This window comes from Choloepus didactylus, chromosome 2 (genome assembly GCF_015220235.1).
Source record: "Choloepus didactylus isolate mChoDid1 chromosome 2, mChoDid1.pri, whole genome shotgun sequence".
NCBI lineage: Eukaryota > Metazoa > Chordata > Mammalia > Pilosa > Megalonychidae > Choloepus > Choloepus didactylus.
Genome location: NC_051308.1, coordinates 221,550,839 through 221,566,097, shown reverse-complemented (window position 1 = coordinate 221,566,097; position 15,259 = coordinate 221,550,839). Strand labels below are relative to the sequence as shown.

The following is a 15,259-nucleotide window of genomic DNA, read 5'->3' as shown; positions in this document are numbered from 1 at the left end:
ATAGAAGGAGACTTCCTCAAGAGAAATAGGGTGTATATGAAAAATCCACAGCTAACATCATACCCAATGGGGAAAGACTGGAAGTTTTCCCTCTAAGATCAAGAAGAAGACAAGGATGTCCACTGTCACCACTGTTATTCAACATTGTACTGAAAGTTTTAACAGAGCAATTACACAAGAAAAAGAAATAAAAGGCATCCAAACTGGAAAGGAAGAAGTAAAACTTTCCTATTTGCAGAAGACATACTATATACAGAAAATCCTGAAGAATCCAGTACAAACCTGCTAGAGATAATAAATGAATTCAGGAACTTGGCAGGGAGCAAGATCAACATTCAAAAATCAGTAATGTTTCTATACACTAGTAATGAACAATCTGAAGAAAAAAATCAAGAAAAAAATCCGTTTATAATACCATCTAAAATAATCAAATATCTAGGAATAAATCTAACCAAGGATGTAAAGGGCTTGTATACAGAAAACTACAAAACATTGCTAAAAAATCAAAGAAGACGTAAATGAATGGACAGATATTCCATGTTCATGGATCGGAAGACTAAATATTGTTAAGATGTCAATCCCACCCAAACCGGTTTATAGATTCAGTGCAATCCCAATTGAATTCTAACAATTTTCTTTGCAGAGATGGAAAAGCCAGTCATGAAATTTGTATGGAAGGATAAGGGGCCCTGAATGGCCAAAAACATCTTGACAAAGAAGAAAGAAGTTGGAAGATGCAAACTTCCTGATCTTAAAATGTACTACAAAGCCACAGTAATCAAAAGAGCATGGTACTGGCACAAGGACAAACATACAGACCAATGGAATCAAATAAAGAATTCAGAAATTAGCCCTCATGACTATGGCCAACTGATTTTACAAGGAGGCAAAGACCGCTCAACTGGGAAAGAATAGTCTCTTCAATAAATGGTGCTGGGAAAAACTGGATATCAGTATGCAAAAGAATGAATGTAGACCCTTACCTCAACTCAAAATGGATCAAAGACCTAAATATAAGAGCCAGAACTATAAAACACCTAGAAGGAAACATAGGGAAGCAACTTCAGGACCTTGTGTTAGGCAGTGGTTTCTTAGATATTACACCCAAAGCACAAGCAACAAAAGAAAAAAAATAGATAAATAGGACCTCATCAAAATTAAAACTTTTATGCCTCAAAGGACTTTATCATGAAAGCAAAATGACAGTCTCCACAATGGGAGAAAATATTTGGAAACCACATAACCAACAAGGTTTTCATATCTAGAATATACAACAAAACCCTTCATCTTAAGAAAAAGACACCACAATTAAATAATAGGCAAAAGACTTGAACAGACATCTCTCAAAAGAAGATATACAAATGGCCAAAAAGCACATGTATAGTTGCTGAACGTCATTAGCCATCAAGGAAATGCAAATCAAACAAAACCACCATGATATACCATTTCACACTCCCTAGAATAGCTACTATTAAAAAAAAAAAACCCTGAAAATTATAAGTGTTGGAGATGATGTGGAGAAAAAGGAACATTGCTGGTGGGGAATATAAAATGGTACAATTTGCTATGGAAGACAATTTGGCAGTTCCTCAAAAAGTTAAGTATGGAATTACTGTATGACCCAGCAATCCCACTTCAAAGTGTATACTCAAAAGAATTGAAAGCAGGGACATGAACAGATATTTGCACACTGATATTCATAATAGCTTTATTCACAGTTGCTAAAGGTGGAAGCAATCCAAGTGTCCATCAACCAAAGAATGGATAAATGAAATGTGGTATATACATGAAGTGGAATATTATTCAGCCATAGAAAGGAATAAAATCTTGATACATGAGATAATATGGATGAACCTTGAAGACATCGTGTTAAATGAAATAAGCCAGATACAAAAGTACAAATATTGTATGTGCTCGCTGATACGAAATAATTAGAATTAACAAACTCATAGAGTCAGAATTTAGAATATAAGTTACCAGCGAATGGGGTGGGGGTAGGGAATAGGGAGTTAAAGCTTAAAAATGGACTGTTTCTATTTGGCATGATGGAAAAGTTTTGGTAATGGATGGTGGTGATGGTAGCATAACATTGTGAATGTTATTAACAGCTCTGAGTTGTACATTTGAATGTACTTTGAAGGGGAAATTTTAGGTTGTATATATGTTACTAGAAAAAAATCTTAAAAAAAAAAAACCAGCGGAACTGTACAGCACAAACAGTGAACCCTAAATTACACTATGGACTATAGTTAATAGTACAATTATAAAAATGTGCCTTCATCTATTGTAATAAATGTATCACACCCATGCAAAGTGTATATAATAGTATGTGAACTGTATATTTTATGTACGATTTTTCTGTAAACCTATAACTTCTCTAATAAAAAAAGAATTTTTGCCTTTAAAAAAATAAAAGAAAAAAGTGGCACCAAAGAAGGGACATTCATGCTAAGATGAGGAGCTTAGTATATTACTAAAAAAATTCTGGTTTTAATCTTATAACGTATACAGTGCCTATAGCTTAATGTTGGTTACAGTGAAGGACACTTAGTTTTGCTTCATATTTTATGGTCATACTTACCACATACCCTAATCCCAACCAAAAGATGAATGGTTGGTGGGTAGATAGATTAATTTAATGACTGATTCATTAATTCATTCAATAAATTTTTGTTGGCACACTGCCCTAGCTGCCTTGAAGGAAAATAAATAAGGTACAGTTTGAGCTCTCAAAGAGAAGTCTGAGAACTATTAGTGTGAGGCAGAATGAATATAAAACATTCATTTAGGTAAATATAGTATATAATTGGAATTTCATGAATAACTTTGTACTTAAGGAAACTGCTAAAACAAAATTTGCTTGTATAGCATATTATCTCCTTTTCTGTATCTATGTCCTTTCAAACAGTTTGTGATTTCTTTAAAGAAAGTTGTTTGTTGTTTGTTTCTTTCATGTATCTAATAGGAGAATTTGGTGAACATGGGGAAATAGGAAAATCTAGGGGCTTCCTGACTACCTGGGAGTATATGAATAGATAACACATAGTCATAAAACATAACCTGTGCATTGCTGATAATAATGCCTCAAGGAATGTAAATGTAGGTGAAGGATGTTACAAACGTGCTTCAGTAACTTTGGTTTCTTGTGAAACACTGGGACTGGAGAGTTTCATTGTTATTGATTTAGTTTGGGGAGTGGTAGAAATGTCTTTCTTGATTATAGACCTTTCATTAATTTTTCTAAGAAACCCTTTTTAAAAACTGAAAGATTGTGGTGGCATGAGCATCTGTGGAAGTGAATTTATAGTAACATGTAATGCATAGCTAGCAAGATAATCTCAATCATGGCTGTCTTTTTCTTTTATTTTTGTTATTAAACTGTTCAGTGATTTATTATAGTATTTTCATTACCTACAGACTTGGCACATTTCCCAACATAAATACTCATAACCCTTAAGGGATACTAACAGTCAAAAAAACTTTCTCTGAGAGGAGTAAAAGATCCTGTTGTACCTCTGACCCCTCTGTTCTTTTTTTTTATTTCAGATATTTATTGAATGTCTACTATGTGCTGAGCACTATGTTTCTTGCTGAGGATACAGAGACAATTTCTGCTTTCAAAGAATACACAATCTAGTAGGAGTAGATGAGTAAATAGATCATTACAATAAAAGTGATATATACCTTAATATGTAAAGGTTTATTTAAGATGACTTTAAAGCACAGAGGAGGGGTGCCTAACTCATTCTTAAGTAGAAAGACAGACATCAAGGAAGGCTTCTTTGAGGAAGTACACATAAACTGAATTTTGAAGGAGTAGGAGTTAGCCAGATTAGGGAATGAGGACTTTCCAGGCAGAGAGATTAACAAATGCATAGATGGGCAGACCTGGGAGAATATGGAATCATTTCAGAAATCTAAGTGAGTAAATCTAAAGAGTAGAGACCAATGTGGGTATGGGAGAGTGGTGAGAGAAAATCTAGTAAATGAATGGGGTCAGTTCTTGCAGGATTTTTTAAGTTTTTTATTTTTGAAAGCTGTGGAGAACACTATGAAATTTGTGTCATAAAGATTACTCTTGTAGCAGAGTTGGGAATAGATTAGAAAGGGATAAAACTGGAGGCTGGTAAGAAATTATTACTCCCCAAATATACATAGGAAGTTGTCACATTTGAAAACTGTCTTCCACAAACAGATTCTGTCAGCCCATAGAATTGTGTGAAGATATATATAAACTTTTTTGCCCCAAATGAATAAATCTCAGAAGGATCATCTCAGCCCTTTATCTTTTTTCTTTTGTTTTAAATCATTACAAATCAATACAACAAACTAGTTGTCAGCCCTCCCTTGGATTTTAGGATAGTTGGTATTCTGAATGTGCTTACTGCCTAGGCCTGGGAACAAAGGAATATGGGTACACTATTTCAAGGCTAATTGGGTACTTTTTAATTTAGGGCTTTTCTCAAGAAAAGATATGATTCTTAGGTTGAAATAGCAATCATCAAATTTGCATCCTTAAGGAAGATTTTGTTTAGTTGCTAAATTTTTACACACTCAGCAGAGCTAATAAAGATTAGCTTTTCAGAAAGATTAAACTAGGTTTGGGCTAGTTGCTTTAGCATAGACATGTGACCAAAGACACAAATTGTGCATATTTTCTCTGACTTCACTCTTATTTTCCTAAACAGTTGATAAAACTTACAAGCAAAATTATGAGTAATTCAAAACATAATATCTCTTTGATTTTAGAAATTATATACATTTTTGTTTTTGCTTTTGCTCTGCCTTACTCCTGTGTCCTCCTGGGTCCTGTGGTTATGAAAGATTGAGCATTTTGAGGGATATGGATATCTCATACATGGAAAACAAAGAATAAAGTGTATTTAAGTTACTGGCTGGAGGAAGTTAGATGGAAACTCCATTTATGTAGTCATCCTTGGTTCTTCTGCAGGAATTACTGTTGACTCATAGAGTAGCCAGGTGTTTATTACTCAGAATTTTTATTTAGTAGAGAATGAAGGCTATATTCTTTCCCCACATGTACTGGAAAAGAATGATACTTAAGGAAATTCCTTGTTAGAAATTTCTGAATAACTTTTACAAATGTTATAGCTATCATCAGACATTTATTATATTCCCACTGGATGTGTCTGAGTGTTGGTAGTATTTAGATTTTTTTTCTCATTCATTTAAAGTGAATTTGAGAGCAAGATGAGTTGGAAACAGTGACGAAAGAGAGAGAAGGAAGGATAAATGGCAGTGGCTAATAATAGTCAACCCTTTGAGTTACCAACAACAAATGCCATTATACTGGGGAACATGTTTCAAAACCCTGTGATGGGCTGCTCCTTGATTTCTTACTAGTTAGTTTCTACATATCATTGATTGATACCTCATGATTCCTTATTAGAGGTCAATTGGAACTTAATTTTTATGAGTATCTTGTGGTTTTATAAAGCATTTTCTTCTTTAGGATTAAGGTTCCTTAATCACTTTAATTGTAACTACACAAAATCAACCTTCAGTTCATGAAAAATTATTACTTAGAGTACTAACCCTAAGGAACTACCCACATCCTTAACAAACCATAGAGAAATCCTTTTACCTTTCTTAACTGAAACTTTCCTGTTTACTATAATTTCTTATAATTCTCTCCTTGGTTCTAGAAGCATCTCCTGATGCATATGGTGAACTTTCGAGCTTATTGTCCTCAAAACAGAAACTTTAGGGGAAAGCGAAAAACAGAAGCTCTGTAGCTCCAATTTCCAAGATTGAGGTCTTCCATTCTGTGGATCTGAAAGCAGTCCTTTTGGCATAATTTCAGTCCTCTCCACTATAAAGAATATACAATGTATTCTAAACATGTAGATATATAAATTACTTAATGCCTGTCATTACTGAAGGTGAAAGATATATAGCACTGTGACATAAAACTATATCAGAACCTCAGTTTTTCCTAAAGAACTATAGTGTTTACATTTAAATCTTTTTTCCCCATTTATATAAAAACCCAAATGGGGAAAGAGAGATCTGAAATATATTAAGTACCTTCAATCGTCAGATTTTCTGGAGATTTATCTTATTAAATCCTTATAACAACTCTCTGAATAATTATCTCCATTTTACAGATGTGGAAAGTGAAGTTCATAGAAGTGAAGCAACTTGTCCAAAGTCACCTGATCATGAAAAAGCTGAAATTTTACATAGTTATATGCAACTCCAAAGCCTCTACTTTCTTCCATTGGTAAACATGATGCCTTCTGGAAGTAGGGGTAAGGCAGGAAACAAGAGTTATTTAATGTACAAATAGAAAGCAGTTTTGGTTGTTGTTTTGTATCCAGTGAGACATACAGAAAGAAACCAGTATTACTTGGGGTGAGTAGGATACCAATGGCCCTGCCTTATTTTTAACCTTCTCTGTCTCTTTCAACCTCGTTCTTCAGGCTAGTTCACATGAAAAGCAGATGCTTTTTGCTGAGGATCTTGAGCTTAACAATAATGATTATATGAGCATTTATTTGAACATTCATGTGACAATTTTTTTTTGTCCCTTTTGAAAGCTGTTACTACTTGCAAAGCAGTAATTCTCAAAAACCATCATGAATATGCCATGTTTTCCCCATAAAATGTTTCACAGGAACTCTGAGAATTGTTCAGAATAATCGAATAGCCTGTAGTATCCACATTTCTTCCAGCCTCTATAAGAGGCACTTTTCCATCTTAATTGCCTTTTATAACTAGGTTCCATGAACAAAACTTAAAATTGAAGACTGCTGTTTGTTCTCTTGTATGAAAAAAGTTAATAAATACTTGTTGCATGTCTACTGTACACTAAGTTGTGCTAAGCATTGAGGGTTTAAGGATAAATACATCATGGTCCTTCCCCAGGAGGAGTTTTTAGCTTAACAGAAAAGTCTGAAGATCATTGCCATTCAAGGTGGTACGTCCAGCAGGACAATAGTCACGATCAGTTTATCAGTCTTATCTCTTGATTCTTCTGTTCAGCCATACTGGACCATTGCATTTTCTGTTCCTTCAGTCTAGAACACTCTTCCCAACCTCCTTTCTGTGGTTGACTGTATCAGATTTTAGATGTCACTTCTTTCAAGATATTTTCTCTGATCTCAGGACAAAGGTGGACGCACACATACCCCCATATAGTACCTAAGTACTGATCGTGCTCTATTGTTGATCCTATTTATATGAACTATAAGCACCTTAAGGGCAAGAACTGTTGTTTTTAGCACCAGCACAATGCTGAGCACATAATCACAGTTCATAAAGGATGAGTTAGAGTTCCTCAATTGGGTCTGGGAAGGAAACTCTAGGCCAAAGGAAAAATGTATACAAGTAGATGAGATGATGAAGACTTTATAAATGACTAACAAGGCTTTCTAATTTCCACATGAGCTTTGAGACACAGGTTATTAGTTGTGGAATGTTATCTCCTGTAACTATCCAGAGCCTGCCAGACTAGATTGCAATAGATCATGAAATAAAGAAAAGGAATCTGGTCCTCCCCCAATTATATATCTAGAAGTCAAAAATTAGTCTTTTACTTGAATGTGTGCTTGTGTGACCTGCTAATAATTTCTTTTGGTCCATTCTTAGAGGGAAGTGGCTTAAATCTCCTTGAGACATCTCAGGCAATAAGAAAGTAGTATGTTGAATCAAGCTGAGGGAGATGTAATTAAAATAGCTAAGAGCTTATTGGCCTGGGTAATCTAAGTTATATTGATACTTCAGCATAAAAGTACATTTAAATGAAAGCATTATACTCTCATGTTCAATCTTGTAAACTGTTTATTGAAATATAATGCATGTTCTTGTGTTGATGTATGATATGATGTGTTTGTTAAAAGAAAGTTTGGGGATTGTAGAAGTCACTTAAAGTTTTGAATCTCTAGAGAATTTTTTTTTTAACCAGCAGAGAAAATATAGTCTTAAGAAATTGTAAGGTTAAAAAATTTGTTATTATCTCTTTTGTTTTTTGTTTTTTGAGTGTTAAACCTGGGGAATATAGAATCTGTATGCAAAAAAAAAAAAAAAAAAAATTCATTGAAAATGTTTGCAAATGGAAGAACTTAGTAACATAGGTTATGCTTAATTTCTGCGTTATGTTCTGAACTCCATTCTCTCTCTCCCTAAGAAAAGGGCTTTTGAATTTTAAAATTTATTTTCTTAATCCAAAACTGTAGAATTTGGAATTTTTTATAACTAACTAAAGTTGAAGTCACGTCACAACTAGCAATAGAAGGGATTACATACACTTAGAGGATCATGGTTTTCAAGTGAAAACACAGATTCTCACTACAAGCTTAATTCACTATAATACAATTTTTTCTGGTGAATTGAAGACTTAAGCATCAAGTCTGAAAAGAATTCTGGTCCAAACATCAATAGTAAAAGTCTACTGTGATTTCACTCTGTCTTTAGCATTGAAGCCCTGTGACTAACATGTAAGAAGACAGATCAAACTGCACTTTATTCAAGAAAAGGAGGGTGATGTCTTACCTGTCTTTCGGATGGAAACTGACAAAGATATTGCACAATCCTTTACTCCATATAGTCTTAAAAAAAATCAGAATTTGATTAATGGAGGGAAAGAACAATACATGGCTTGCTGTTGAGAAATTTAGTTCATGTTTATGCGGCTTGCTTTGGAGCAACTTGTGCTGTTGGCTTATGATATCTTTAAGCTTCTTTGTAGAGCTCCACCTGTGGAACTGTACAAATTCAAGTTTATGGGAAAAGAGTATTGTTGGTATGCTCAACACTTTATAGGCCATATACAGTGCTTAGAAACTGCTTCATCAAAGCTCTGGTTAAAGGACTTCAAGATTGTACCTAAATCAAGCTGTAGCCTAGATTCCTTTGCCTATTAAATTTCATTTTTACAGAGTATTTCTTGCTCTTCTCTTAATGGGAAGAGATTCACAAATTTTAATCCTGTTTGTTCCCCCATTCCTTGCGTCAATAAACTGTGGAGGAAAAGTACTCTAAAAAAATATCTTTTATTAGTCGACAATTAACAAGAGATATTTGTCTACTTATAAAATGAGACTTAATCTTTGTATTTCTAAAACAGAATGCATGGAAAACTAGAATGAATTTAAGGTTTTGATTGTTCATTTCTAAAGCCATCAGTGAGCCAGTATTTTCCTAATCTCTCTGCTTGTCTGCTTGCCAGTTGCTACAAAGTCAGTCTTGATTGTTGGAATGAAAATGAAACATGTTGGTCAGAGAAACATGTGTTGGCTTGGCACAAGACAACCAAATTAGCAATTCTCAGAGATTCATTGTCGTTGTAGAGTATGGACTTCCTTGGGAAGTGAATATTTCTTTGGCAGCTTAAATATTTCCTTGGCCATTTATGTAAGAACTGAAATGAGTCCTGTAATTAGAATCAGGAGATCTGAGTTCTAGTCCTTACTCTTGGCAAGGCACTTAACCTCATTGACCCTCAGTTTCTTCCTTCTGTAATGAGGAAGCACTTGAGCCAGATGAACAGTAAGAATGATTTCATTCTTTTATCTCTAAGTTTTACTGCCATCTTCACAATAACCTAGGATCAGTATTGAGCCAAGCCAAGATGAGCATTTAAATTTGTCAGGAGATAAACAGCAGCTGTACAAGGATCCATAAATCTGTTTCAGTTCTACTGTGGTAGGGGCCTACAAACATATACTAAATTCTAAGGTCCTGTTTCTGGGCCCCGAGTGTCTTTTTTGTTTCTCCCTTCCTGGTTTGGCTTTACTCATACATTTTTGTCCGGGCCCTTCCATCTGCTTGATGTTTCTATACACCAACCCTGGTTGCGTTCAGACTTCCTTCCTGGCCTGCTTCTTCCAATTCGACTTTCTAAACCTCTGTCTTCAAACTTCGACTTTGCTGTCTGGATTCATAGTACAGAGATGACAACCTCTATGACTGTTTAGTTATTTGCTATACACCATTGCCCTCCTGTCTTAACTTGTCTTGTTACTATAACATCTATGATAATTATTCTTGTGTTTATTGAGAGCTTTCCATGTGCTGGGCACATTTCAAAGCTCTTTATTTATGTTCATGTCATTTTAATCTTTACAACTGCCATATATTGGTAAATATTGTTATGCCCATTTACAGTTAGGAAATTGAGGCTAGGAGAAGTGAAATAACTTGCCTTAGCTTTAACACCTTGTAAGTGATAGAGCTGGAATTAAAATTTCGGTCTGACTTTGCAAAGCTCATGCTCTTAAGCAATATGCTGTATTGCTCCATGATGATGATATGTTAAGCACCTACTGGATGCCAGACTACCTTTTGTATCTCATATATCCCCATTTTACAGGAGTAAAAACTTGCTACTACTCATGGTCCATTTTTAGGCTAATAAATTATAAGTACCTTGGAGGTGTTAGACCTTCTTAAAATGGAGCATTCTTTCAATGTATTTTTTTCCTTTTCCTTTTTCTTATTTTACTGGTCAACATCATAATGTATTTCTGACTATTACCAGTATTAACAATTTGAAAGTTGCCTGAGTGTTTGCATACTTCTTTTTATTACAGATGCCTTCATATTGTCATTTGATTTGTTACCTGTGCTATTTTTTCTCTATCAAAAGCAGATGGAAGATGATGGGGGAAACAAGAATGTGCAAAGACTTAAGGGAAAGTCCAAATGCTGGAAATCTTTCTGGGATTTCAGCTTGGAGACAAAATTTTAAACTAAAAGCTCCATTTGTTGGTAGCTATCTATTATTGAAGGAATATTAGGACTCTAGCATTTATAAACTTGGTAATATAAGACAAGATTTGGCCTCACAGAGCCTTACTTTTCTTATCTGAAAATAAAGTAAATAAATACATCCCTCACAACATGTGACCTGTTGTGGTGATGATTAAATGAAATAACTAGTGTAAAACTCCTTAATATAGTGTTCAAAATTGTTAGCTTCCCTTTTACCTTCATGTATTAGTGAAATATAGACATTTTTCAACTTAGGTGACAGACCTAGAACTCATAATGTTGAGGTTCTGGTTCAGGTAGAGTGTATCAGGCCTTCTTACAGCATAACCAGTGGATAGTCCAAACAATTGGACAGTGTTATTCTGCCCAGGAAAGTAACTTAGAACTTCTGGCTTCATACTTCTAGGATTGAAGGATATAATCCAGAGTATGTGACTAAATAATAAGTTACATATGGCTTTTTTATATTTTAAAAGTTCCATATACTCAGGTGTGTGCATATGTAAAAATTCACTTAGCTGTAGTCTTAAGATTTGTATGGTTGACTGTATATAAATTAGTTATAGCTTAATTAATAAGTAAAAAAAGTGTGCAAACTGGACCTTCCATAGTTGCATGTAATTAGCTGATATTTCAATGTATTATGTCAACTACATGGGCTACTCCACATACAGTTTTGTGTTTCACTTGAGTTATAATTTTGTAGTCTACAGGATCTTATGGTGATCATTGCATTTTAGCAGAAAGAAAAATTGTCTAATACCTTCCAAATTTTTATTCAACTTAGTAAGCAATTTTTCATAAATATTATTTTATTCTTAGAAAAGGTCTATTAATTTCTAAAATATTGTTCATAATGTTATTAATTCCCACTGCATACATCTCATCTTGATTATAGTATGTCACCCACAGATAGCAGATATAATTTTACAAGGAGCAAGCAGGGAAATGTCAGAGCAGTTTACTCTTGAGGGAAGCCTGTGTCTAAAACATACCTTTGAATGGATTTCTGCTCTCATTAGCCTGCTGCATGTAACTGCCTAACCTTATTTCTACAATTAAGTTTACAGATTTGTGTTTGGTAGAGTCTTGAGTGGACTTGTTCCTTTGGGTCTCTTTCCTCTGGTCTCTGGAGAGTTCCATCTGAGTTCAATGTCAGGGAAAAGGGGTGTGGGTTTTTTGGGCTGTACCACTCAGCAACTAGAATGTGTCTGGCAGTCTCCTCCCCTTCCTGCACTTCAGCTCTACACAGTGTGCACTCTGGAATGACAGGCATTCCTGTGTGAAGAGAGCCAGCGTGAAGACATATTTGCGAGAACGACGGCACCCAATCCAGGATACAGGGAAGCAGAAACTCCAGCTTATTACCTGACCTCATGCCATTTCCTCACATTCAGCAGTGACACAGAGAGGAATGCATGTCCCCTCCTTATGTGGATTTATCTTTTAAGAAAGATTTGCTTTTGTCCAGGACAGTTTGTTGTCGTGAGGCACATCAGACAATATAATCATGGGGCAAGCTGACGTCTCCAGACCGGTAAATCCAGATGCAGTTGGTGAGTAATAGAAGGCAAAGAAACTGAGAAAATCTTGACAAAGGCAAGGCAGAGTTACAGGTGAAGCTGAGTATTATGTAGGGATTTGAATGTGAGAACTGTGATGTTTGTACCTTTGGGATGTTTGTGACTTTATGAAGAATGAATGAAAAACTTAAGTTATTTTACTGTCAGTTATATTAATTTACCACTCACATTTGGGTTTTACTTGATCCCTTTGGAGTTTTAAATATTAATTGCTAGGAGACCACCTCTTAATTTCTTGCCCTTACAAGATGAGTAAGTGCTACAGGAACTCTTACTTAGAATTCAGGGGTATGTTACTAGTAGTTTGCAGGGCTTGGGCTATTGATATATATATGGGAAGAAGTAGAACTGTTGACTTCTATAAGCAAGGCCATTTTTAAGGATTGATTTAATCTTTTGGACTCAGTTATATGTTTTACAGATAAGCCTCAGACTTTTTCCATTGTGCTGGTTTCCGTTTCTCTAAGGCAAAACTTTGGTGTGAACATTTCTGAAGTTAGTGCTTTATATTTGAAGTGTTATTGTCTTAGGGAGAGCTTGAGACCAAGCTAATAATTGTGAATATAGTTCAGAGTTTCAAAGCTTATAAGTAAAATGGGAGTCCATTGTCACTCCAACCTAATTTTCCCAATCTTGTCAGGTTTTTTTGTTTAAGATGATCTTCAACTGGGAAACATAGTTTTAACTTGGTGTTCATTAAAAGTTTGCTAAATATAAGCAAGGTAGAGAAAACCTGTGAAACATTTCTTGACATTGTACTATTTAAAAACTATTTATACCTTCTCTTTGATTTATGAAGCAGCAGAAAACATGTTCAGTCCTGGGCCGCTTTGGGTTCAGAAATGAAAATGCTTGTGGCTTGAAGAGAAAATGGTAAAAGTGTGGGAACACAGGAAACACTCCCAAATATATCTAATAATTTATTGTTATTTAGTTTCTAAAGTTAGTGTTTTCACCTGAGAACTTCCGAGATGAAATACCTACAGAAGTATATTTCATGTTTTACTGAAACTGAAGCACAAGGATCCCAAAGTGAGTCAGTCAGCAACAGATTTTTAGGACTGAAGTCAGGACTTGACTCACTCTACTTTGATCACTAGGGCTGGGTCTTTATCAATTCAGTAACACACTTTCTTAATGAGATATTTCATAAATAGAAAAAGGTATAGAGAAAATATAAAGAACCCTCATGGGCCCCTATCCAGCTTAAGAAATAAAATAAAATTAAGAAATAAAATTTTTAAAATATGCCATTAACATATTTTGCTTCTTCATTCCCAGAGGTAACCATTCTCCTGAATTTGGTAAAGAACTCATTTTTGCACTACCAAATTCTCCTGTGTCTTCTACTCCACAGATGAGTTCTTTGTTAATAAGTGTAATAAGGACCCATCTAATGCTAGGCATTTATCTATGAGATGGAAATGAAAGTGATAAATTGTTAAGCAGGTTCAACTTAGTGGTGGATGGTGGTATGTCATACCAAAAATTTCATCTGAGTGGATGAAGTCTGATATTTTCTATGCTTAAAAAAAAGGTGAGATAATCAAATCCATTGATTTTGCTGCCTACCAGTAGCCCTAACAACGATCTATGTGGAAGAAATAGAAATCACTCAGATATCTAATTAAAGTTTTTATGTTCTCTCTGGGTTTAATTTTTGGGTTATTTCCTATTACCTAGATAATTCATAGGTGACTATAAGTATTTTGATGGACAGACCCCATTATTCTCTTATTTATAATTTAGGATGTATTCTATTTGCACAAATCAGGAACAGGTCAAAAGGCTTAATATTAAACAATTTTGAGGACCATACCATTGCTTTAAAGGCTTTTACCAAACAGCAATACTTAATGAAATTTTTAAAAACATGTCAATGGGTAGTTGTTTGGAAGCCTTACCAAATTCTTTGGAAAAATAAACAATGTGAATTGAAACCTGAATCATTTGTTTGCAGTTCCAAGCTTATAACATAGCAGTTTTGAGCTGTATGATCAATGATACTATATTTGTTCAATGAAGTGATGCAAAATGAATGAATATATTGAATTGGTTTCTTATTTTTGAGGCACTGTGAATGTCATAAAGGACCTTGTATAGATATAATTCATGTCTGCACCCTCAAGAAGTTTACTTTCTAGTTGGAAATATAAATTTAAAAGACGAAAAGGAAAAAGCAAAATATTTACAAATTTGCTTAGGATGAGATATATTCCTTATTCTAAGCTTGTTGTCTCCCTTGGTTTATGAGGAAAGTCCAGTTCTGTTACCGGGAAGGGTCTGCTCTCAAATAAATAAACTGCATGAGGATTCATATGCAAACTTAAGAGATGTTATATCAGAGTTTTTTACCATAGAATCTTTCTAACAACTAGCAAACTAATCAAGTGTTTAAATGCAGAGTAGGAAGTTATGCTTTGGTGTCTGTTCAATGAAATAAATAGTTATACTAATCAGGTCCTACAAAAAGTTACTGGGTGAAATATGTCCATAGAAAAAGCCTGTAAATTTACTCAGATAAAACTTTAAAATAATACTTTGTAATTCTTGATCAACATAAAAGCTGTTTTCTGTATTCACTAGAATTCTTTACTACACACCATATTAAAACAACCTGGCTAATTAGTACCTGTCCTTAAATTAGGCACAAGACCAAAGAATTTTAATAAGCTCTGTCTGACCATTTAGCCCAGAACTTTCCTTCTTTCTGCGCTTCCATTTCCGCTCTTTTTTTTTCTTTTTTTATCCCTTCATTTACCTTTCATTCACTAATCAGCTTCTTTTTTTCTGCTTTTCTTTTATACAGGAAAATACTGCTTTGACAGATACCATATGATAATATTATTTTCTTTTTCCTACATTTCTATCCAGCACTATTTGATTCATTTGTTCTGAAATTTGTATTTATGGATTCTCACCCTTATGATAACGAGGTAGTT

The 15,259-nt window shown here is 34.5% G+C and overlaps 1 protein-coding gene across 3 annotated transcripts in view; it reads left to right on the top strand.

Moving 5' to 3' along the window:
- PHACTR4 (phosphatase and actin regulator 4) overlaps positions 1 to 15,259 on the top strand; it is a 193,352-nt gene that overhangs the window by 138,521 nt on the left and 39,572 nt on the right. Inside the window, exon 1 of one of the 3 annotated variants that reach the window (XM_037827989.1) lies at positions 11,506 to 12,290. The exons of the other annotated variants lie outside the window; for them this stretch is intronic. Within the exon in view, the coding sequence (XP_037683917.1) occupies positions 12,245 to 12,290 (46 nt within the window). The 5' untranslated portion in view covers positions 11,506 to 12,244. Of the gene's footprint in view, positions 1 to 11,505; positions 12,291 to 15,259 lie in introns of those variants that run through there. 3 annotated transcript variants of the gene reach the window in all.